This window comes from Bos javanicus, chromosome 1 (genome assembly GCF_032452875.1).
Source record: "Bos javanicus breed banteng chromosome 1, ARS-OSU_banteng_1.0, whole genome shotgun sequence".
In the NCBI taxonomy this organism is placed as follows: Eukaryota; Metazoa; Chordata; class Mammalia; order Artiodactyla; family Bovidae; genus Bos; species Bos javanicus.
Window position 1 is genome coordinate 45644600 of NC_083868.1, and position 24680 is coordinate 45669279.

General features: G+C 38.3%; 1 protein-coding gene across 50 annotated transcripts in view; it reads right to left on the reverse strand.

Annotated features, from left to right (window-relative positions):
• Window positions 1–24680, reverse strand: part of ABI3BP (ABI family member 3 binding protein) — a 293260-nt gene that overhangs the window by 147225 nt on the left and 121355 nt on the right. For all 50 annotated transcript variants that reach the window (XM_061426547.1, XM_061426450.1, XM_061426423.1 and 47 more), the window contains exons 5-9: window positions 18605–18786; window positions 18036–18091; window positions 9151–9199; window positions 8142–8213; window positions 7512–7604 (exon numbers count right to left, since the gene is read on the reverse strand). In XM_061426547.1, coding sequence (XP_061282531.1) covers window positions 7512–7604; window positions 8142–8213; window positions 9151–9199; window positions 18036–18091; window positions 18605–18786 — 452 coding nt within the window. The remainder of the gene's footprint in view (window positions 1–7511; window positions 7605–8141; window positions 8214–9150; window positions 9200–18035; window positions 18092–18604; window positions 18787–24680) is intronic.

Sequence of the window (24680 nt, forward strand, 5' to 3'; positions counted from 1 at the left end):
AGTGATTAGTATTAGTAGTGACAGCCTTCAGAATTCCTTCTCATTAACCCTAAGTAATACTTTAAGATCTAAGTTGGCACTAGAAGGAAGAAAAAAAATGACAACCCAGTACTTGGCTAGCTCTCAAGTCATTCTGATTCACAAACAGAGTTTCTTGAAGACATAGGTTGTATAGCAAAATGCTCCCTGGAATTTTATACTCAATTACTCCTAATTAAAAAAAAATTTTTTTTTAAATGGAAAAGAAATTATCCATTATTATATATGGTAAAAATGTAATAGGTTATGGCAATACAGTTTTAGAAAAACATAAATAATGTACATAGGAAACTAAGATATTTGAAGATATTTATGGTTAAAAAATTACAAAAGGTTATTTATTTGAGCCACATATCAACATAGATATTTTCTTTGGGTCTGTGTGGGAATTCAGTGTAAAAAAATGGAATCTGTTTTTCTTTTCTTTCCTCTTCTGACAACTATTCAGGAAACTTCTAAAATTCAGGTATTATTCTTCAACGAAAGTACATTTCTGTGCCAGAGCTACCCAATGATTAAGACATTCTCCGTTTCAAAAAATGCATGTAGGATTAACTCGATTCATCTATTTGGCACACTGAATCAATGACCTACTTACAATATTTTGAAAGTCTAGTAACATGAAAGAATTCATTTTTCTTTGAGATCCGCTGATCATGTCACCTTGAACTGATTATAATCAGATGGGATAAAATCCCATCTTAAGCCTTAAGTCTTAAGGCTATAAGGAACTCTTTGGGTTTCTCAACTTTGGCACTACTGACATTTGTGACTGTATATTTTCTTTTCTTTTTTTTATTATGGGGGCCTTTCGTGTGAAATGTAGGATATTCAACAGTATTTCTGGGCTTTATGCACTGGATTCCACAGCTGGACAACCAAAATACCTCTACTGTGCTTAGCTGCTCGGTGTCTTGACTCTCTGCAACCCCAAGGACTGTAACCCACCAGGCTCCTCTGTCCGTGGGGATTCTCTAGGCAAGAATACTAAGGTCGGGTACCAGGCCCTCCTCCAGGGGATCTTCCCAACCCAACCCAGGGATTTAACTAGGTCTCCTGCATTGCAGGCATATTCTTTACCATCTGTGCTACCAGGGAAGTCCAAGAATACTGGAGTGGGTAGCCAATCCCTTCTCCAGGGGAACTTTCTGACCCAGAAATCGAACCAGGGTCTCCTGCACTGCAGGAGGATTCTTCTCCATCTGAGCTACCCGAGAAGCCCAAAAATGTCTCTGCTGCTGCTGCTGCTAAGTTGCTTCAGTTGTGTCTGACTCAGTGTGACCCCATAGATGGCAGCCCACCAGGCTCCGCCGTCCCTGGGATTCTCCAGGCAAGAACATTGGAGTCGGTTGCCATTTCCTTCTCCAATGCATGAAAGTGAAAAGTGAAAGCGAAGCCGCTCAGTCATGTCTGACTCTTCGCGACCCCATGGACTGCAGCCTACCAAGCTCCGCCGTGGGATTTTCCAGGCAAGAGTACTGGAGTGGGTTTCCATTGCCTTCTCCGAAAAATGTCTCTAGACACTGCCAAATATCCCAGAGTGGGAAGAAGGGGAAAGTGAAAGTGAAGTCACTCAGTCATGTCTGACTCTTTGCGACCCCATGGGCTATAGCCTACCAGGCTTCTCCGACCGTGGGATTCTCCAGGCAAGAATATTGGAGTCTGGAGTCGGTTGCCAGAAGAAGGGGAGGGGGGAGATAAAATTTCCTCTGTTGAAAACTACTGATCTAATCTGTTTTCTCAAAGTTCTTTAAGGATGCAAATTTTGTAATTTCCTCCCGGAGTTACATCACTGACATAAAGATCATTTTCTTCTTTTCAGTTCACATGGGCACAAAATACTTATTTTTTGATGATCTTAAAGACAATTATAAAGTCATGCCTTTCACAAAGACCATGGAAGCAAATCAATGTTCAGTCTGTATCACGGAAGCATACAATAGATTCCTAGAGTTAATGATTTTCAGGAGTGATTTAAACTGCTAGAAACAGGCGTCACAAGTGCTAGTGTCTTCGCCTTGGCTATCTGTCAAGTGTGCATTCTCTATTTCTGTGCAGTGAAGCTGCACAACAAGTCTATACAACAGAAATGTTTAATACCATTGTTCAATTAATGCAGCAGGGCATAACAAGAAGGGACTTTTTCTGGAATAACTAGAAAATTAAACAGATTCAGCATAATTTTATGATAAATCCTTTTTTAGATTTCTAAATCTCATCAACATTTCTTTTCTGCTTCTTTTGTAGTCAGAACTTTGGTTTAGAACTGTGATTGCTGGCACAGGAAAAAACCTTCAGATTACAATTTTTAAAATTTATTTTTTAATTGAAGGAAAATTACAATGTTGTGTTTTCTGCTGTACAATGATGCAAATCAGCTATAATTACACATATATCCCCTCCCTCTTGAGTCCAAACATTGATGAGCTCTAGTTTTGTTATTTTCAGCATGTAACAAAGGAAGGTTTTTCTTTAATGTAAGATTATAAGATTAATCTTCAATGTTCTTCTTTTTTAGTGTCATCTTCTCCTTCAGGATGATTTTTGCTAATCCTTTCATTCTTGTGTAATATCCTATGCTCTTGGTGATTCCTTAGCTAACTAGGACTATGTATTTATTTATTTAAAAAAATTATTTATTTTAACCTCCAGATCCTAGATTTTCAGGCAATGCTCTGCTTTGTTTTAGCTCTTTATGCATGCTGTTACAGGGCAATTACATTAAACTAAAATTAGACTGTTAATGAAGAAAAATGGTTAACTTCCTTCCCAAGAGGTATTTGTATTCTCTATACATCACTACTTCCTTACAGAGGCATGTGTGCATGTGCTCGGTCATCTCCCACTCTTTGCGACCCCATAGACTGTAGCCCGCCAGGCTCCTCTGTCCATGGGATTTTCTAGGCAAGAATACCAGAGTGGGCTGCCATTTCCTCCTCCAAGGGATCTTCCCAACCCAGGGAATGAACCCATGTCTCTTGCATCTACGGCATTGGCAGATAGATTCTTTACCCTCTGCACCACCTGGGAATATCGTATTTCTAAATATGAGACTTCAGACATAAGAGAAATTGGTTGAAGGGAAAGATACTTGAATGGAGACTCTTTATGACTCCTATCAAGCCATGAGTATTCACCACACTATGCATGTACTACCAGCCTTGGCAACAGCAGAGTAAAAATGCCATGAGAGCATGGCCTCAAACCCAGGAAATTCCTTTTCCTCTCTGATTTTTCTGTATCTTTTTTCAACACATTTGGTTCCTTTCATTCTTGGCAACCTAAGTCTTGGTTTTGACAAACCGTTTTTATGTCCCTGGGGAAGTATGTATATCACTAGTTTTTATTTCTCTCATTATTCACATCATGTATTCTCAGAACAAAAGCTATTAATTTCTTGATGTCCCGTGTTGGGATCTGCTGGAATGAGGATATTATTTTTAGGATTTGCCCCTCACACAGTATGACTTTTCTGAATGACAGTGATAAATAACTTCAGGACAGTTTATTTCTCCCTCATTGGTATAAAGAAATGTTATGCTCATTCTTCATAAAAAAAAAAAAACAAACAGTAAATCTAAAATGTTATTTGTGAACATAGTCTAAGATGGTACATTTGATGGATTTATTGGACATTTTCAAACATATTGCCTATTAGTCTCTTCAATGTGTCAAAAATTTGCCATGCATTAAAGATAGGTGTTTCCTTAGAAATAAGCTTTAAAAGGCATTTTCTATTTGCATAGAATTTTCTCCACTAAAATCACACTTAATCCTGAAGCCTTGGTGATTTGTATCAGAATAAAAAAAGCAAACAACAAAGCAAACCAAAAAATCAAATGTTTAATTCTCTAAATTAGAGAAAACAAAATGCTGAATTGATATTAAGGTAGCAGGTAGAAATTTGCAAAAACAAAACAAAAAAATTAGGAAATAGATATTATCAAAACTAAGAACTAAAATACCTCCTAGTTCAAAAATGACAGCAGTAGTCTGGGAAAAAATTCTGTTCATTTTCAGTCTCCTTCACAAATCCTGATTTTTGTATTTTGATGAACAGATTAGGGGCTGAATCAGTAAGAAATCAGTCAGCTCCTTCCTTTTCTTTTCCTTCTAAACAAATCTTTCCCAGGCACAGGGCTAAATACATAGGCTCTGGGCAGAGAACTGGTGAGTGCACGAGTCCTGAGCTCTGGTTCTAAACACAGGTTCACTGAGGGAATTTATTTTGGAATCCTCTTGGCTTTAGCACAGCATTTAGAGGATGTGGAGTTGAGTCTCAGGTTTTATAGCTAATGAGGAGGTGATCAAGTCTGATGTACAAATTAAAGAAAGGAAGCCTAGAATCGCTCATCTACATTCTTGTAAATAACTCACTGTAAGACTAACAGATATGAATATTTTTACAGTAAAAATGTAAGGACTGCACAAAATCACAAAGATCTATTGGCAAATATATTTACATCTTAATAAAATGGTGATGCCGGAGAAGGCAATGGCACCCCATCCAGTACTCTTGGCTGGAAAATCCCATGGATGGAGGAGCCTGGTAGGCCGCAGTCCATGGGGTCGCTAAAAGTCGACTTCACTTTCACTTTTCACTTCCCTGCATTGGAGAAGGAAATGGCAACCCATTCCAGTGTTCTTGCCTGGAGAATCCCAGGGACGGGGGAGCCTGGTGGGCTGCCGTCTATGGGGTCGCACAGAGTTGGACACGACTGAAGTGGCTTAGCAGCAGCAAAATGGTGATGCATCAATTCTGAAAAATTTTCTAAAATTATAAGAGTAATAGTCCTCTGATTAATCCTCTCTACTCACTCAAGGCTTTGATCCTCTTTCTGCCAGGAAATTCTCAAATTATAGCTAAGGAGAACTTAATAGTCTGTCTTTTAAAACTGTTACAGTCTGATTGCCTCACATCAAATAAGTAAATAGGTCAAACCTCAGTGAGGGAGGAGAAATTAAGTCTGAGGTCCCTGCATGTGTAGATACCATGTCTGTGTAAATCACCATCACGTCTCCTCCCCTGCCACTTGTAGTTCTGGCATCAAGTAATCTTTACTAAATATTTGCTGAAGAAACGTTGCTAAACAGGGGCTTGGACCTGTTTCAAACTTGTAATAAGTGAAGATTCACTTGTAACAAGTGCTAAAGTTCTTAGCTAGTTCAAGGAGAATATTCTACATTTTAAAGTCTTATTCAGTTTCTACTACATCCTGCCTTATTCCTCCATATTTATCAGTGGCCCAGGACATTTACCAGAGACACATTTTCCAGAGACTTTAGAGGTTCTCAAATTGTGGTTTCCGGACCAGCAGCATCAGTGTCACCTGGGTTGCTGCTGCTACTGCTAAGTCGCTTCAGTCGTGTCCAACTCTGTGCGACCCCATAGACGGCAGCCCACTAGGCTCCCCCGTCCCTGGGATTCTCCAGGCAAGAACACTGGAGTGGGTTGCCATTTCCTTCTCCTATGCGTGAAAGTGAAAAGTGAAAGTGAAGTCGCTCAGTCGTGTCCAACCCTTAGCGACCCATGGACTGCAGCCTACCAGGCTCCTCCGTCCATGGGATTTTCCAGGCAAGAGTACTGGAGTGGGGTGCCATTGCCTTCTCCAGTCACCTGGGTACTAGGCAGAAATGCAAATTCTCAGGTGTCACCCCAGAAACAACTAAATCATTGGTCTGAATTCTCTCTATAGCATAGGATCTCAACCTTGACGAAGTATGGTGAGTCCCAGCAGTGTAACAAATCCATCAGAGCTTCTCATGTTTCATCAGCATTGAGATCCTCTGCTATAGAGAGAATTCAGACCAATGTGATACTCAAATGCAGCAACTAGCTTAGCCCACTGGCCGCTCCAACTATTTCCTAGGTGCCCATTAAAGGAGTTTTGCTGTTTTTTTTCCCCCAAAATTGTTGTTTTATGTTTTTTAAACACTAAAATCATATCAGGTTTTATCTGTGCGTGTGTTAAGTCATATGAGTTGTGTCCAACTCTTTGCAACCCTATGGACTGTAGCCCACCTATGGGGCTCCTCTGTCCATGGGATTCTCCAGGCAAATATATTGGAGTGAGTTGCCATGCCCTTCACCAGGGGGTCTTCCCGACCCAGGGATCAAACCTGCATCTTTTACATCTCCTGCATTGACAGGCAGGTTCTTTACCAATAGTGCCACCTGTGAAACCCTTAGGTTCTTTCTAGAAGTAGGAAACAGGATCGATCTCAAGTAAATAGTAATTCAAACAAGCCTGACCTTTACCTCAGTTTCCACTGAAAATATCTAGCAGTCCCTTGATAGTACAGCGTGATAAGTATAATTTACTATATAAATGTGTATATTTTGGATAATTGGATCAATATTCACTCTTCCTTCAAAAATATAAAGTAACTATTTCTCTATAGAATGTGGTTTATTTGAATACCTCCAACACTCCATCCTATCTACTTCTTTTTCCAATTTTTTCATTATGGTGAAAGATACATAACAAAAATCCTAACCATTTTTCAAGTATACAGTTCAACAGTATTAAATACATTTGCAATGTTGTACAACTATCACCACCATCCATGTCCAGAACTCTCCTTATCTTGTAACACTGAATCTCTTCACCATTAAACATTAATTCCTCATTCTTCTCCTCCTCCAGTCTCTGGAAGCCACCATTCTACTCTCTGTTTCTATGAATCTCTCTACTCTAGGTATCTCAAATAAGGTATCTCAAATAACAGTCTTTTATCTTTTGTGACTTCTTATCACTTAGCATCATGTTCTCAAGGTCCACTTATACTATAGTAAATGTCAGAATTTCCTTCCCTTTTAAGACTGAATAATTATCCATGGTGTGTATGTGTGATACATACATACATATACACACCACATTTTGCTTATCCATTCATCTGTTGATGGACGCTTGAGCTGTTTCCACATTTTAGCTATTGTGAATAATGCTACTGTGAATATGAATGTACAAATATCTCTTTAAGACTGCTCCCAATCCTTTTGGTTGTATAACCAGAAGTGAAATTGCTGGGTCAGGTAGTTTGATCCTTGATGCTCAGATGGTAAAGCCTGCAATGTGGGAGACCCAGGTTCATGTTCGATCCCTGGATCAGAAAGAGTCTCTGGAGAAGGGAATGACTACTCACTCCACTATTCTTGCCTGGAGAATTCTATGGACAGAGAAGCCTGGTGGGTTACTGTCCATGGGGTCTCAAAGAGTCAGACAAAACTGAGCGACTAACACTTTTACTTTCTTTCATGGTAATTTTATTTTTAACTTTTTGAGGAATGGACATACTGTTTTCCACAGCAGTTGTACAGTCTTTTATTCCCATTCACATGCACATGCTTGTCCCTTACTTTTTCCTTCGGGATCTCCAAAGAGCTCATTGGCTAGATCCCTTGGACATCCTAGGAATATCAGTGCTAATATTGTCACTGCAATATTCACATATAAATCTTGGCCACTTACCTAACTGTGTCTTGATTGCCTCTGAAATCTCGAACATTATGGAAGTGGGAAGTTTGACTGTGGTTTCATTAAGGCCTGGGATAACAAGGTGGACTGCGAGAAAACAGATGTAGTAAAAGAAAATGCATCCTGAAACAAAGCTCAGAGAATTGGAACCATGACACTTAGAGCTTATTTTGCTTAGTCAATTTCAACCCAAACTTTAAAAATCTGGGAAAAAATATGACAGTAAATTTTAAACATAATCTTTTTTCATATTCAGAACTGAACAACCAAAATAATGTGACTTAATCCACAGACTTAAAAATTGTAGAATGGCTCCTTAAGATTAAAAACACCGTTACTAATAATAACTTTTAAGAGAGTTCTTCAATATGACAAAGACTCTCTCACAATACCAACAGGTAGGCAGGTAGGAGGGGAGCCAATAGGTACAGGCTAGAGTTGTTTGCCTAACACTCCTGGATCCTAGCCTGGAATGGAAACAAGCCAGGATGCTAAACAATGAAAGGAAATGAACCAACATCGATTTAACAGACCTGCACACAGTGCAAAATTCTATAACAGCCTTGTTATCAAAATAAGAGCCTGATTTGCTTAACGTAGATGTAGATTTCAAGGCAGACTCACCCAGTATTGTTCCTCCATAGGGGGTCTTATCTGGAGATTTAGTTGAGGCCCTGTGTGTAACATTCTGAATCACTGTTGAAAGACCAAAAGATAATAGTGTGAATGGAAAAAAAAAAAAAATACAGTCAAGAAGCAGAATGAAGCTAATAACGTAAAGCCATCTGCAGTGGAGAAATCTGATCCTTTTTTAATTAATAGAAAGGAACTCACTGCGCTGGCTACACAACCAATGAAAGAGCTAGAAGGCACATCCTAACACCGATGCCTTTAAGTAGAGAAAGTGTTCCATTCTAATTAGCTTAAAATTTCCTTTCTCAGCTCCACTCCCTGCAGTCTACCCAAGTTAAGTAACTTGCACAAAATGAGGCAATGACATACTCAGTAAATAAAATGAATTAGAAAATGTATACCCTCAAAGCAAAGATTCTATGGATAAGTCCAATACTAACTGACCCCATTTTGAAAATACACTTGAGGCATTGTGTTTTCTTAAAAATGAATTAGTATTTTAGGTGCCCAATCTCTTCCACCACAAAACTTTCTGGAAATAATTGAGTCTTAAATAATTTGAAAAACTGAAAGTCAGAACAAAAATGACTAGATGCTGAAATAAGACATAACTCTTGAGACCTGGATTTCTTTACAGTCCTTAAAGTGAGCTCTAAATCATAGTTATCATTTCATTAATCAACATATCCTATTAATGACTTCCTACATCTAAACGATCTTAATCCTGCAGAAAGCCAAATATATTTAATTGGTTTTTTAAAATTTAATACTTGTTAGGGTTGTTCTTTCTCCAGATGTTCAACCAATATGCCTTGCCAAGACTTGGCCTATTTGTAGAGTCAAAATTATCTGTTAACTTCTAATTTACTAGAGCAATTATTTTTCAAAAAAATAAGCATAAATATATATTTTTAAAATATGTGCTATGTTTAATTATCTCAGTTTAAAAAGCATATTAAAATAGTTGTAAGCATATATCCAGAGCAGACATGCAAATTACCTTGCTTGATGATTGTTACTGGGATTAGCTTTCTTGGGACATATGCTGGCTGAAAAGAGGAAGAGATACAGCTTTTGAGTTATGGTTAACTTAAAAAATAATTTTAAAACTGGAAGTAGTCCTTTCTTGCCTTCTATGAAGCTCTCCATGACACTGGTTTAACAGTTGCTGGAAAGATCTTTAGTACATATATCTGCCTCTGTTTTATTGCATTCATTAGTTTTTTCCCATAAATGTCCAAAGATTTGACAGAAGCAGTTCCTTCAAAATTTCCATTAGTTTATTTTACTCAGAAACTGCAATGGAAAGAAGTGAAATCCTTTGGATTGAATCCTAGTGTATTTTCACTTAATTTGAACCAGTGAACCCGTCAAATTCTGTCTTTATATTCCCTCTCAAAAAAAGATTTTAAGCTACACATTCTTTTAAAACCAATCAGAATAGCATTGAAACATGTATATTATCATATGTAAAATAGATGACCAGTGTAGGTTCCATGCCTAAAGCAGGGCATCCAAAGCCAGTGCGCTGGGACAACCCAGAGGGACGGGGTGGGGAGAGAGGAGGCAGGGGGTTCAGGATGGGGGAGACACATGTATACCTGGGGCGATTCATGCTGATGTATGGCAAAAAGCATCACCACATTGTAAAGTAATTATCTTCCAATTAAACAAATAAATAAATTTTAAAAACCAATCAACCAACCCTACAATTGTTACAGGGTGTCCCACTGCTGCTTCAAGCACACAACCACTGTGAACTCCTGATGCTAAGCTTTTCCTTGTCCAGGAAGGCAGAGCTGGGACTCAAATCCAGACATGCCTACTTCCAAAGCCTGCAGGTTTAACAACTGTGTATGTCTTAATGCCCAGAGGACCTCAAAATTGGAAGGGCAGGTCTCAGAGGACTGTGACTTCTCCCTTCTTCCAAATTCCCTCAGATGTCCCACGGTAAGTTTGGATGTCATGGAGAGAGCCACTTGAACTAGGGGCACGTTTAGTGTTAACCTTACAGTGGAGTCCTCACTGGGGATAGTGAGCCAAGGATAAGAGAGCCAAGAGAGAGGCATGAAACAGGATGAAAGAACAGCAGGAAATATACAGAGCAGAATTAGACTGAGCTAAAGGGGTAAGTCGGAGAAGGCAATGGCAATCCACTCCAGAACTCTTGCCTGGAAAATCCCATGGACAGAGGAGCCCGGTAGGCTTCAGTCCGTGGGGTCACTAAGAGTCGGACATGACTGAGCGACTTCACTTTCACTTTTCACTTTCATGCATTGGAGAAGGAAACGGCAACCCACTCCAGTGTTCTTGCCTGGAGAATCCCAAGGACGGTGGAGCCTGGTGGGCTGCCATCTGTGGGGCCGCACAGAGTCAGACACGACTGAAGCGACTTAATAGTAGTAGTCAAGGGGTAAGTAAGCATGACATTGATTTTCTGAAGCTTGGTTTAACCTGGATGCATGGTATAGATATTCCCGGTACTAGACCTGCTGACAATCCAGGATGTAGTGAATGAGATACTTAACCACACAGGTGTTTAAAGTTGTGAGCAAAGAAGGTTTGTTCACATGCTCCCATTCTGATAAGCAATATACCCATAACAAAGAAGGGCCACAATACCACACTTACTGTTGCCTATTTTTCTTCTTGTATTAAAGTCCTTATGTTTAAAAAACACAGAAAATAAAAGTTTACTAATTATTTTCAAAAGAAGCATCTTTATTTCTTGCACTGTATTTGGACCCAGTGCTGTAAGGCAAATGCTTGCATTGCCCCACAAACTTGTATGTTGAAACTTAATCCCCAGTGTGATGGCATTTGGAGGTGGGGCCTTTGGAAGTAAATAACTCACGTGGGTGGAGACCCCATGAATGGGATTAGTGCTCTTACGAAAGAGAACCCGGAGAACTCCCTCCACCCTTCTGCCATGTGAGATAGTTGTGAGCCAGAAGTGAGCTCTCCCCAGACATTAAATCTGCCAGTACCTTAACACTGACTTCCCAGGCTCCATAACTGTGAGAACTCATTTATTGTTTAAGCCATCCACCCAGTCTGCGGTATTTTTGTTATAGCAGCCCTGATGAACTAAGATATCCAGTAATTTCCCACTTAGCAATCTAGCCTAAGGAAGTAGTACAAAATAGAGTCATCATTTTGTGTAACAGTGTTTATTACCACAATGTGAAACAATCTCATCATTCCAAAGCAGAGGTTTTGTTAAATAAATTATGGTTAAAATTTCTGACATTTATTTAACAAAGTGGGAAGTATGTATAGTATAAATGTAAAGGATACAAATTTATATTTATATTATAACCTAATTGTATAACAATATGTGTATAGACAAAAGACCAAAAGGAAATATATCATAGTCATTTTTTAAATGGTAGTAATTTCTTATAATCTGATATTTTATTTTATGTACCTTTCTATATTTTCCAAGTTCTTTACAGGGGGGAATTACATTTATAACTAGGAAAAGCTATTATAAACAGCAGTCTGTTATGCTTCTGTAGTGCATGGCTCATACACTATTGGTCAAAAGAGGAATGATGTAAATATAATTTATTCACAACTTTGCCCAAGCAAGGGAAGAGGAACAGCAGGAACACAAGTATAGCTAGCCATCAGTAGGAAAGAAAAAAATAGTTCAACTTTGATGTCATAGTGGCAGAGAACCTCTTGGTTTATCATAAGAAAATTAAATAAGTGCACTTGCCCAGAGGATCCTTCTTCCCCAGGCCCAGGACCCTGTCTTGATGTGTCCACCTTACCTTCACCTGTCCTGCTTCAGTGAAGGGATTGCCATCCATAGTCTCTATCATTCCTGAGCATTTAAGTCCTTGCTGCGGCAAACTCCAGTCTCATGGGAGATGTTTGCCAGGGGAGCCACAGTATTGTTCCAGGTGCTACTAATTTTTTTTGACAGAGTTGTGGCTACAGTTCCAAAGATTTTTGAATGGCTGGTCCTCTTTTTGCCCCATGAGTCTTGCCGTTTAGTGTATGTTTTGCAGAGTGTGAAGTGTTCAGAGACACATCACATTATAGCAGAAACACCTATGTGTTGCTGTGTCGGTGGCATTATCCCAATATGTATTACCTTTGCTGTGGATGATTTATTTCAAAGAAGTTTTTGACAAAAAGAGATAGAAAATATTTCATTCTTGACATAATGGGACACAGTTTCTGTTTGGGTTCTTATCTGAGTACAGGCTAGTCTTCTATTAAGATGATGACAAGACTGTATCTGTGCTGCCAGAAAATAAGGAAATCATTTAGTTGCAGAATCCAATTCTTTCTAGATCTTATAATTATTCTCTTGCCTAATTAGCAATCCAAAAATGCACCAAGACTAATGAGCAAGTACTAACTCCCTCTCTGTAAGAAGGTTTGTTTTTTAATTGAAATATAGTTAATTTTACAGTGTTGTGTTAGTTTCAGGTGTACAGTAAAGTGATTCACATTATACGAATATATATATAAACACATTTTTTCAGGTTCTTTTCCTCTATAGATTATTATATATTACTATATATATTATATTTCCTGTGCTAGAGGAATAGGAATTATTAATATATTTCTCTGTGCTATACAGGTTCTTGTTGGTTATCTATTTCATATAGTGGCACATATATGTTAATGGCAAACTCTCTCTAATTTCTCTCTCCCCTCCCCTCTCCCCTTTGGTAACCATAAATCTGTGTTCTATGTCTGTAGGTCTATTTCTGTTTTGTGTATCATTTCATTTGTATCATTTTTTTTAGATTTCACATATAAGCGATATCAGATGATATTTGTCTGGCTTCCTGCACTTCATGTGTGTGTGCTCAGTCGTGTCTAACTCTTTGCAACCTTATGGACTGCGGCCTTGCCAGGCTCCTTGAATTTTCCTGGCAAGAATACCGGAGTGGGTTGCCATTCCCTTCCCCAGGGGCTTTTCCCAACCCAGGAATGAACCTGGATCTCTTGCATTGCAGGCCGATTCTTTACCACTTGAGACACCAGGAAAGCCCTAAGGAAATTCACTTTTACCACTTTTCAGGGGACATTGAGTATCCAGTTGGTGAGATTCAGTGGGAAGAGGATGCGGAAGTGGTAAAAGGCAATGTCCCTGATGGTCCATCCAGCTTCCTTTTCAGTCCTGGTTAGGGAAAACCCACTCAAATCTAGCAATGACCACAGCAGCAGTAACCGAACACTGTGGGGTACTTTAGATTCACTCTGCATTGCACTACCTTTCCCCTGATATTAGTTTTAAAAAATTAAAGTTAAGAAAAGTAATGATAACACCAGGATGCTATCCTTTGCGAGTTACTCTTTACAGCTTTGTCCATTTGGTGTTTTTGTGACTTCAGCATATCCACTGTTGATTTAACTTTTTCATGAGGCCCCAGGGAGTGGCTAAGTGTTGCTCAAAATCAAATTTCAATGACTCAAGATCTAAACCACACGAGAAGAATTTGGGCCTGTTACATCCTGGTTTTCATTCATTTTTAGGATGTCCTGATGAAAGTTATGAAAGGTACTGACTCAGTCTAACAGCTGACTAAAGGTGAATCTAACATCCTTCTTGTGATAATTGCTGTATTTCTGGTCAGCTAGGGAGGAATCAGATACCCACCTTTGGTAATACTGGTGGTGTAGATATGAAGTTTTAAAGTTTCTGCTTAGGTCAGTGATTGCTAGGAATGCTGCACACAGTCTCTGGGTGTGTGGGGGAGAGATCAGACTATATTTCTCCTTATTTACTCATCTACTAACTGTTACAGTTTAAAAACTGATACTACCTCTCTTTTTGCCAATGATAGACATGGCCTTTTTAAAAGACAGGTGGACCTCTGATGGAAAAAAATGGAAGGGTGAAAATAGATGTCTATTTTAGGGGAATTTTGATTCTCAGGAGATTTGGATTAATTCAGTAATTAAACTTAAATTTTAAAATACCTGTTAATAAATGCTATATACTTCAGAAATTCATTGTTTGGTTAGTGAACTAGTCAGATGACTAAGTTTTTAAAAACTTATTTAATAATATATTAAAGTTAGCCATCATTCCTTTATATTTTTATATAATAAAGCTTAATGAACTTATTTACAAAACAGTCTTACAGATATGGAAAAAAAAATCTTATGGTTACCAAAGAGGAAACACAAGGGGGAGGGATAAATCAGGAGCTTGGGATTAACACACACACACTACTGTATATAATATAGATAACCAAGGTCTTACTGTGTAGCACAGGGAGCTCTTTTCAATATTCTGTAGTAACTTACATGAGAAAAGAACCTGAAAAAGAATGAATGAGTGTATATGTATGATTGAATCACTTTGCTGTATACCTGAAACTATTAATAGCACAGCATTGTAAATCAATAATAATCCAATAAAATTTAAAAAAAAGACAGATAGTAGACATTAGATTTAACCTTGATAAAAACAGGATTCTTGCTTCTCAATATGAAGAAAATAGCCCAATTATCATCTGTTTTTTGTACATGGATCTCAAGTGATACAACTTACATAAGAAGAATCAGGGCTTTGTTTATGCATCCATCTTTTCTCTCATTTTTCTAGAGATGGAGGCAGGGGTGATATTGAAAGTATTTAACAAGCAGTATACCAAAAGCACTAACAATTAGAAGAGACCCCTGCTAAGTGTCCTCTGGCACAAATCTACTGAGGGTTGCCTGCAGAACACATGCTTAGATACACGAGTTACAGTATATAATGTAACAAGATGTTTAAGGTGGGGCTGTATTTGGGAGTTCCCTGGTGGAACAGTAGTTAGGGCATGGTACTTTCAGTGCATGGCCCCAGGTTCAATCTCTGGTTGGAGAACTAAGAGCCTACAAGCCACATGGCACAGCTTGGAGGGCAGAAGTTAAGATGGGGCTGCATTTAATATTCACATTTTAATCTGAATATTATTTATCTCTTAAAATGGATAGCCTCAAGTTCAAATTGTTTTCTCTATTACCCATCTCTTTTCAGAAGGTGTGAAGAAGTTTTTGCTGTGCTTAAGTTTTAGGTATAAGCATGCATATATGAATAAAAACATTTTTCAACATGTCTTAAAACTCTAGAATTAATTTCATATCTCTTGAAATACTGCCTTCTTTCTGCGACCCTATGGACGGCAGCCCTCCAGGCTGCTCTGTCCATGGGATTCTCTAGGCAAGAATATGGAGTGGTTTGTCATGCCCGCTGCAGGGCATCTTCCTGACCCAGGGACTGAACCCTCCTCACTTACATCTGCACTGGCAGGCGGGTTCTCCACCAGGAGTGCCACCTGGGAAGCCCCAAAATATATACCTCTATAAAGTATCAAACCAACTTTCAGAATCAGCTCTAAGTGGTCACATGAGATGGTCAAAGGCTATCCCAAGTGGTTCTTTTACAACTTTCCCATGTTCCAGAGCTACCCAAAGGCACAGAGGGAAGTTTGTGAAACATTTTTTGTGCTATCCAGACTGTAGCAATGAAGAAAGCCTCACAGAGAATCCTTAAAATATCTTTTTAATTAGTTTGGGTTTTCCTTCGGAAATACCCAAGTGTTTCAAACCACAGCTCGTTAGAGCTGGCTAGAGTTGGGGGTACTCCGCCTCACAGCTTGAAGTGATCAAATATCTGGCTCTGTGTCATAGATGCAGGAAATTTCTTCCTGGACCTTCTTGTCATGGTTATTTATGATGTGGAAAAGATATAAAATTTCTTGGGAATAAAATGTCAATCATCTTTCCCAATCTTGCTGAGTAACTAACCCTAAATGAAATATTCTGCCAAAAGAAACCCAAATTATTGGTATATGATTGCTGTGAAGAAGGAATGAAAGAAACAACATCGAGTCTCACGTAAGCTAAAGCATGACAGCCAAGAGGGTGGGAGATAAGATGTGCTTCCTAGGAAACCATTCACAACAATGAGGATTGTTCTAGAAGAGAATGGAAGAGCAGCTCTATTCCTTGTGACTGGATTTGAAAGCCAAAGCCAAACGGACTTGGAAGTGAAGTGAGTTAGTCGCTCAATCTTATCCAACTCTTTGTGACTCCATGGACTGTAGCCCCCCAGGCTCCTCTGTCCATGGGATTTCCCAGGCAAGAATACTGGAATGGGTTGCCATTCCCTTCTGCAGGGGATCTTCCCAAGCCAGGAACTGAAACCAGGTCTTCTGCATTGCAGGTGGATTATTTTACCACTGAGCCACCACAGAAGGAACGTTAGCAATGGTCCCTTGAATGGCAGAATTCAATACTTGGTACTAAGCTGATTAGTTAAGTATTTGGGAAAAGTACATACCCTCAACAAAGCAGGACCTTACTGCATATAAGATAGCAAGATAAAACCCACATAGTTTAAATTATTACAAAATCAAACCACTAAAACTAAAAAAAAAAAAAATAGAGAATTATTTATCTCATCTCTGGATAAGGAAGAGCTTACTAAAATATCAGGCAATTGAAGATATGACAATGGAAAGACAAATAATTTCATTAAGCAAATTAAGACTTGCTTATTTCACAAATTCCCATAAACAAAATTGATAATAAATGTGACAGTAATGTTTCTAGATGATATTACAAAGTCTTTGTTCTTTAGTGTCTTTAGACGATTAGTGAAGTAAGCCAGAAGGAAAAACATAAATACAGTATACTAACGCATATATATGGAATTTAGAAAGATGGTAACAATAACCTGGTGTACGAGACAGCAAAAGAGACACTGATGTATAGAACAGTCTTATGGACTCTGTGGGAGAGGGAGAGGGTGGGAAGATTTGGGAGAGTGACATTGAAACATGTAGAATATCATGTAAGAAACAAGTTGCCAGTCCAGGTTCGATGCGCGATACTGGATGCTTGGGGATGACCCAGAGGGATGGTGTGGGGAGGGAGGAGGGAGGAGGGTTCAGGATGGGGAACACATGTATGCCTGTGGCGGATTCATTTTGATATTTAGCAAAACTAATACAAATATGTAAAGATTAAAAATAAAAAAAAATAAAAAAAAGATGCCCAATAAACAAAGAACTGAAACTAAAGGTCGTTAAATGGAAAATACAAATGACTAATAAATAAATGAACTAAGTGCTGCTTCATCAGCAATCAGAAATAGAAATTTACAAGCCATTTTACATTATTACACTAGCCAAAAATTTAGTGATGGAAATACATAATGTTGAGAATCAGGGAACTACATCAAGACAACTCTGATCCATTGCCAGCAAGACTGCAAATTGGTAAAAAAAAAAAAAAAAAAAAAAAGTTGACCAGACATATTAGAAAGTTTAAAAATTGTTAAAAATCTAAATTACTAATTCCTGGTCTAAGTGCCTACATATCTACTTTAAGGAAGAAATCAGAAATGTGAACAGGATTTTAGACTGGAAAATGGCAGGCACATGAAATATACAGACACTGACTGCCCTGAACAGAGGCTGGACGTGTTACAAACCAAACCAGTTGCTTCTTCATTTTGAAAAGGGCTGGCTCTTTTAAGTAGGAAATGTTAGAAAATAGAGGAAAGATTTGAACAATGGCAGGGTAAGGACAGCATCTACTAATTCACTCTTGAAACATCTTATGGTGGAAAACAACTCATGGGACAGAAGATAATAAGAATAACCTCAAAATAAATGGAATACTGAAATACTAGGTTAACTATGTTGAATATCAGAATTTTAGAGCTTTAAACAAATTAAAGATAATTTGGTCTCACGCTTCTACTTCCATTTTCTGAGAAAGAAACTAATTCCTAAAATGTACTTGATAGCTAGGCAGGTAATCCAGTTTCAGTACCTCATAAAAGGACCACTTCCTTATTTAAATAAAAGTATAACACAGACATTTTTAAAAGACTGTTCTTGAAAATAACGTGGTACATACCACAGAGTGGACTTGGTCATAGGTACTTTGGATTTTCCCATTTACTTTGCTTTTACCTGACAAAAACAAAAAGAAAATGACATTCATTTCATTCTTCTTTATCCTAAATCAATTCTTATTAGTCATTATGAAGACAACTACAACTACTGCTGTAACTTGGGCATATTATTTTATTTGCTATCATTCCAACACTGATCCTAATGATGTTTGAAACAAAGGATGAACAAGCCTCAGGCCCCATAGTCTTTGCGTGTTCATTTCCACTGGCCCAGCTGTTTCACTGAATATTCACACACGGTATTGTGTTTTGGCTCAGTTCAGAGATTGATTTAAAACAAGACCAATGGCCAAATAAATTTGGAATGACTTGTTACTGTCAAATGTTAATCATTTTTCAAAGAAACACTCACTATGGAAGATACCGAATTATTAATGCTCAAATTGTTTACTTTTATATTTTCATAAATATAGAAAATGAGAATTAGCTCATATTACACAACTAATTTAAATAAAAATTTATAATTAGAAAAAATAGTACAGAAAGCTCACTCAAAATTTCCAGTACTTACTTCCAACAATAGTCTTGTGATTAAAAATCTTACTCCAAATTCCGCCTTCTACATTGTCTTTCACTCCGAATTCATAGACTGTGTCAGGCTTTAGATTTTCCACAATTGTTTCAGTGGCTGGACAGAGCTGAAAAATCCATTTCTTTTCCTTATCCTTTTCTCTATAGCGAATTGTGTAGTATCTGTCAAATAATCAAAGCATGCTGTAAAACCACAGGGAGATTCAGAATGTATTTTGTTTCTTAATATATCACAGACCCCCATCTACTCTTAAGATTTAATATTGGCTTCTCTTAAGATTTTTTAATTTGCAAAGAACATGAAAAAATTGCTCAATGTATGCTTGAGCTTTTCATTTCTAACAGTGAGTTCAGGGACCAGGAAGGAGCACAATCATGGTCTGACAGAATTCCAGCTCTCTCAGTTCTATTTGGAGAAGGAAATGGCAACCCACTCCAGTATTCTTGCCTGAAGAATCAAATGGACAGAGGAGTCTGACAGGCTACAGTTCATAGTGTCACAGAGTCGGACAAGATTGAAGCAACTTAGCACGTAGCACATATAATTCTATTATTTGCTATTTTGCAAAATGAAAGTTTGAGAACACTAAGCATTCATCTTTTTCTAAATGAATAGAAAAGAATACAGGCATATTTTTACAAATACTTAATATTATAGCTTTATAACTGTATGGCTTTAAGCCTTTTAATCCCACGGAGGTATGGTAAAGGTAACATTGTCCAATTTTGTAAAAGAGGAACCTCAGACTCTAATGCATCCAAGACTGCATTTCAGGGGTAAAATTTTCTTATTATTAAAAAAAAAATCAACACCAATAGTCAAGCGAAGAACACAGTGAGAAAGAGCAAACAATGCATATTCAAGATCACTGTTACATATTTGCTATGGGCTTCATAATATTCAGAAACATGTATGGCAAAGTGATGATAATCCTCACTACTGGTTTTGTTTTGTTTTTTTTCATCTTTATCACATAGTAGGCTTTGCATATATTATCTCATTTAATGACTCACCAGGCGATACATTTAATTGTCACAGAAACATCTTAAGTGGTAGGAATCATTAATTCCATGTGAAAACGATGTTTCAGAAAGATCAGTTCAGTTCAGTTCAGGTCAGTCGCTCAGTCTTGTCCGACTCTTTGCGACCCCATGAACCGCAGCACACCAGGCCTCCCTGTCCATCACCAACTCCCGGAGTTAACCCAAACTCATGTCCATTGAGTTGGTGATGTCATCTAACCATCTCATCCTCTGTCGTCCCCTTCTCCTCCTGCCTTCGATCTTTCCCAACATCAGGGTCTTTTCAGGTGAGTCAGCTCATCGTATCAGGTGGCCAAATATTGGAGTTTCAGCTCCAACATCAGTCCTTCCAAAGAACACCCAGGACTGATCTCCTTTAGGATGGATCTCCTAAAGGAGATCCTTTAAGGAGATGGTTGAATCTCCCTGCAGTCCAAGGGACTCTCAAGAGTCTTCTCCAACACCACAGTTCAAAAGCATCAATTCTTCTGCACTCAGCTTTCTTTATAGTCCAACCCTCACATCCATACATGACCACTGGAAAAATCATAGCCTTGACTAGACAGACCTTTGTTGGCAAAGTAATGTCTCTGCTTTTTAATATGCTGTCTAGGTTGGTCATAACTTTCCTTCCAAGGATTAAGCATCTTTTAATTTTATGGCTACAATCACCATCTGCAGTGATTTTGAAGCCCCCCAAAATAAAGTCAGCCACTGTTTCCACTGTTTCCCCATCTATTTGCCAGCCCAGTGTCATCTAGCCAGTGATGGCAGCAGTGATCTAGCAGCAGTGGCAGAAACAGAAAAGAAGGAAAAGCTCCTCTGGCTCTGATCTAAACAGCCTCCCTAAGTGGGGAGGCTGGACAGATCAGGACAGGCGGTATATTGCTCTTGGACACAGCAATGAGAAGGGCTACATGTATCAATACCAATAGGTTTTATAAGCAGATTATGAAAAAGAAAAGTACAAAATGTTGCATGTTTTCAATTGTCTCTCAAAAATTTAGTATCTTTCCCCTACTTCTCATCCCCCAAAATTAAATGGACTAAGATTTACATCAATTGCTTTTAAAGCCCTAAAGTCCCTTATTTACCCAGGCTAAATTGTTTATTGTATCCCCTCTAAGCACCAGACACAAGTTCTTAATATGAAAAAAAAAAAAAAATACCCAAAATCTCTAGAAATAAGGGCCAGGACTGTCTGCATAAATTGTGGACCTCTTTGCAAAATGAAAACATGGGGCCCCTTATTCAAGAATTATTAAGAGTTTTAAGACAGTGACAACAGAGCATTAAACCAAGTATGGGTCCTTCTAAATGGAGAACCTGTGTACCTGTATGGGTTGCACACCCATGATGTCAGCAAGCGGGTTATAGTTTTGTAAGTACACAGAGTAGGTGTATCTGTACATTCAGTTTTCTTTCTTACTAGTTACAAACTACTGAAATGCTTGAAATCATTCACTAGCTTGCTTCTCCCTAGTCTCTGGACTCCATACCCCATTCCAAAGTCAAGACGACAGAACAAGTGGAGGAGGCAGTTTCAGCCAAAACACTAACTGCTACTGGGAACAAACGTTATAGAATACTAGTCTTCTGAGTCCTGCGAGTTGAACCATCAACAGCAATTTATGAAACATATTTGTTGACAAGTACATCCTATGGAATTTCTGTTGCTTTTTTACCCCTGCCTTGGCTATTCAGGACTTCAGAGAAGTGCAGAGAAAACTAAAATTAGAGCAGATGGGCCCCCACAGCTTTGCATCTCCAGTTTGGATACATTTCTCAGCTGCTTGCATGATCTGGTGGAGGCGGAGGGCAATGCCTACAGAATTACCAAAGGTAATCTGGGGATTCCAGGGTTCCCAGTAAATTTGATTTTATATCCTCTTCCTAGGAATAAAATCAGACAGAAATATCCTAAGACTACGTTTTTAAAAAATCTAGCCTGTACATTTTTTTCTATTTTGATCACAAAGCATTCTAAATAACCTCTCTTGTACCAAGTTTGGCAGAAAAAATAAAAGTGCAGGCAGCTAGGCCTTCTCCTTGGCTTCAGTTAGGTTCCCTCATCAATACTGGCTTAATTGGTAATTGTATAATATAGGCAAGTTCTAAATTTTAAAAGATCATAAACAAGGCTACTTAGCTATAAAGTGGTGAAGCATATTTTCTTGATTTTAAAGCAAAATATAGGCCTTATGATAAAAATACTGCACAACCTAGCATGGAGTAGGTACTCCGTATATGTTATGAAACTGTTAAGCAGGAAGTTAGGCATGAGTAACCAGCCGTGACCTGGCAGAAAAGGATGCAAGCTGATCTCTAAACCCCACCCCAGACACACCCAGGAGAGTTCAGAGATAGGCTACAAAAATAACCACAGAGACTTTTCCAACTCCTGCAGACCCTAGGCACACAGTGGATACAAATTAACCACAGGGGCTTCTCCAACTCTGGCACATACACCCTTGATGCACAGCTCTGTCCTGAAGTAACCTTAGGCAACCAGGAGTCCATTAAGGGTTCATAAGTATTCTATACGTACAGATATCTGATGATAACAGACTGAATTATGGGAAAGACATGCACAATAACGCCTGTTGTTATGTAACTTGCAATTGCCAATCAAAACTCTCATGTAGATGAATATGTGACAGCCCCATTTCGCATGTGCCCAGACATGCCCCCTTCCCTGATTGGCCTTGAGTGTATGCCCATTTGCATTTTGCACAGGGCAGCCAAGAGGAGAAGACGGAGTAAAAAAGGGAAGCCAGGCAGGATCATGGCCACTCCTTCAGTGTCAACCAACTCTCATGTCTTGGGAGTGTACTATCTGCTGTCTATTTAATAAAATATCTGTCTGCTTGAGCTGTAACCAGTCTGTTGTTTTGAATCCCTGCTTCGATGACACAGGAGCTGAGACAGGAACTAAGAAATCCCGCTTGCTTGAGCTGTAGTCTGTCATTCCAAATCTTTGTTATGATGAGACAAGAACTGAGGGAGAGAAATAGATTGATGTGACAAAACAAATAGAATGGATACTTTGGTACTTGTAGGGTCATTTTATAATTAGAATATAGTTGCTCTAAATGGCCAATGACTCAATCACCAAAAAATACTGATTTAAGCCATTATATCTATAGTTGTATTTTGTAATATATCATTGCATAAGGTTTCACTTAGCAGATCTCAGCATTCTCATAGAGTCAATGTAAATGGAAGGAAAGTTCAAGCAATGTCTATGTGGTACATTTGCAGAGAGCTTACAGATATTTTTAAATTTATTTCCGTGTTTCTGTACAATAAATTCTGAAATTAGCAGAGCCAAAATTATTATAGAAGAAAGAGAGGCTGGGAAGTGTCTAAAGCCTGAGAATGAGTGGCAGAGCCAGGAAAAGGGTTATTTCCTGACCCATAAACTAACACTATGTGTACTACATTGGACTATCGACTGCAGGGCTTGCAAAAGGAGATGCAAAGAGAAGGTAAAATGAATCCGCATGGAAGAGAATTTCAAGGAATCAGAAGTTCTTTTAGCATTACTTAAGGCTTCCATATAATCAGAGACTTCCCATTATTGCCTGAGGATATCCAGGATCAAAAGTTGACTGCACTTTTTTTCTGTGGTTAATCAAATTTGGTCACAAGTGCTTGGAGAGGCAACAAGTCTATTAAAGATAGAGATAGCAGCCAGTGAATGTCGTCAGAGCAGACCTCTGGAAAGCCTGACCAGCAACTGGACATTAGAAACAAGGATATCTCACATCCCAAATAAGTGGTTAGGAACTTTTGAGGGCGGTGTTTGATTCAGCTGGCAATATTCTGTGCTTGGATCTCCCTAAGAGTCCAAAACTGACAATAGTCTTCATTATAACTTAAAAAATACCATAATTCCTCCAAATGTAATGGAGAAGACAGATAGTGGCTTGGCTTGGATCTCTTTCAGCTGCAAGATAGTAGCATGCCCTCAAGAGAGTCCCTTTGACCACTTACACATCAATTTTCTACTTTGAAAAATGGGGGTTGGAGTAGACAATCATTGAATCCTTTCTGTTTCTAAAATTTTATTCTAGCTACAAATAAGACATTCTATTCTAATGAAATTCAGAGGCAGAATTCAGGCTAGACACGCCAGAGGTAGAAATATCATAAATAAAATTTATGATGTAACTGGCATTGAGTTCTTCTAAGTGAAGAAATTGCATAATGTCAAAATAAGTCTAGTCCTTTTACAAACTAGTCTGGATTGATACACATGGTTGGTCATTTTAGGACTTTCTATACTTTTTTTTTTTAGCAATTCTTTTATCTCTATGTGATTAATCCCTATATTTCCTACAACATCTATCACTTTTTTTTTTTTTTTTTTTTTTTTGCTCTCTTCACACCAAAGGACACGTCCGGATGCCCCATTGTCAACATCCTTACTGCCAGTCTTAGACTCTGACTGCTGATACAAAATCTGCCCTCACCCTCTTTCTCTCAAAATCTCCCTCTCCTCCTTCACTCTCTTTTATCCCTCTCCAATTTTAGGGTTCTCCCTTCTAAAAATAACTGTCTTGGTAATTTTATTCCATTTTATTATTCCATCCACTCTGCATCCTTTCTCCTGATTCTTCAAGATTTTCTCTGAGTCAAAAAGTTGTTCAACTATTTTCCATTATATTAAAGCTAGACTAAAACTAATATTTACTTCTTATTCCTGTCGTTACCTTTTAACACAAATTTCTCCAAAGCAATCTATTTTTTTTCTGTTTTTTTACTGCTCATAATGCCCAAATCTCTTTGCAATCTTGTGTCTGACCTATTAGTGTAAGAAAACCTCATGATCAAATCCAATGATTTAATCATCTGTGAGTTTCATAACTACCTTAAAATCTACTCGTCATTCTCAAATGTGCTCCTATTCCCGTTGTCTTCACGTTCCTTCTTGCCTGTGTCCACTCTGTTTTCAAGTCCAGTTATGTTTCCCTGTGTGATACCTCTCACACTTATCTTGTCTCTACTCCTGAATAGTAGTTACAGGCCCA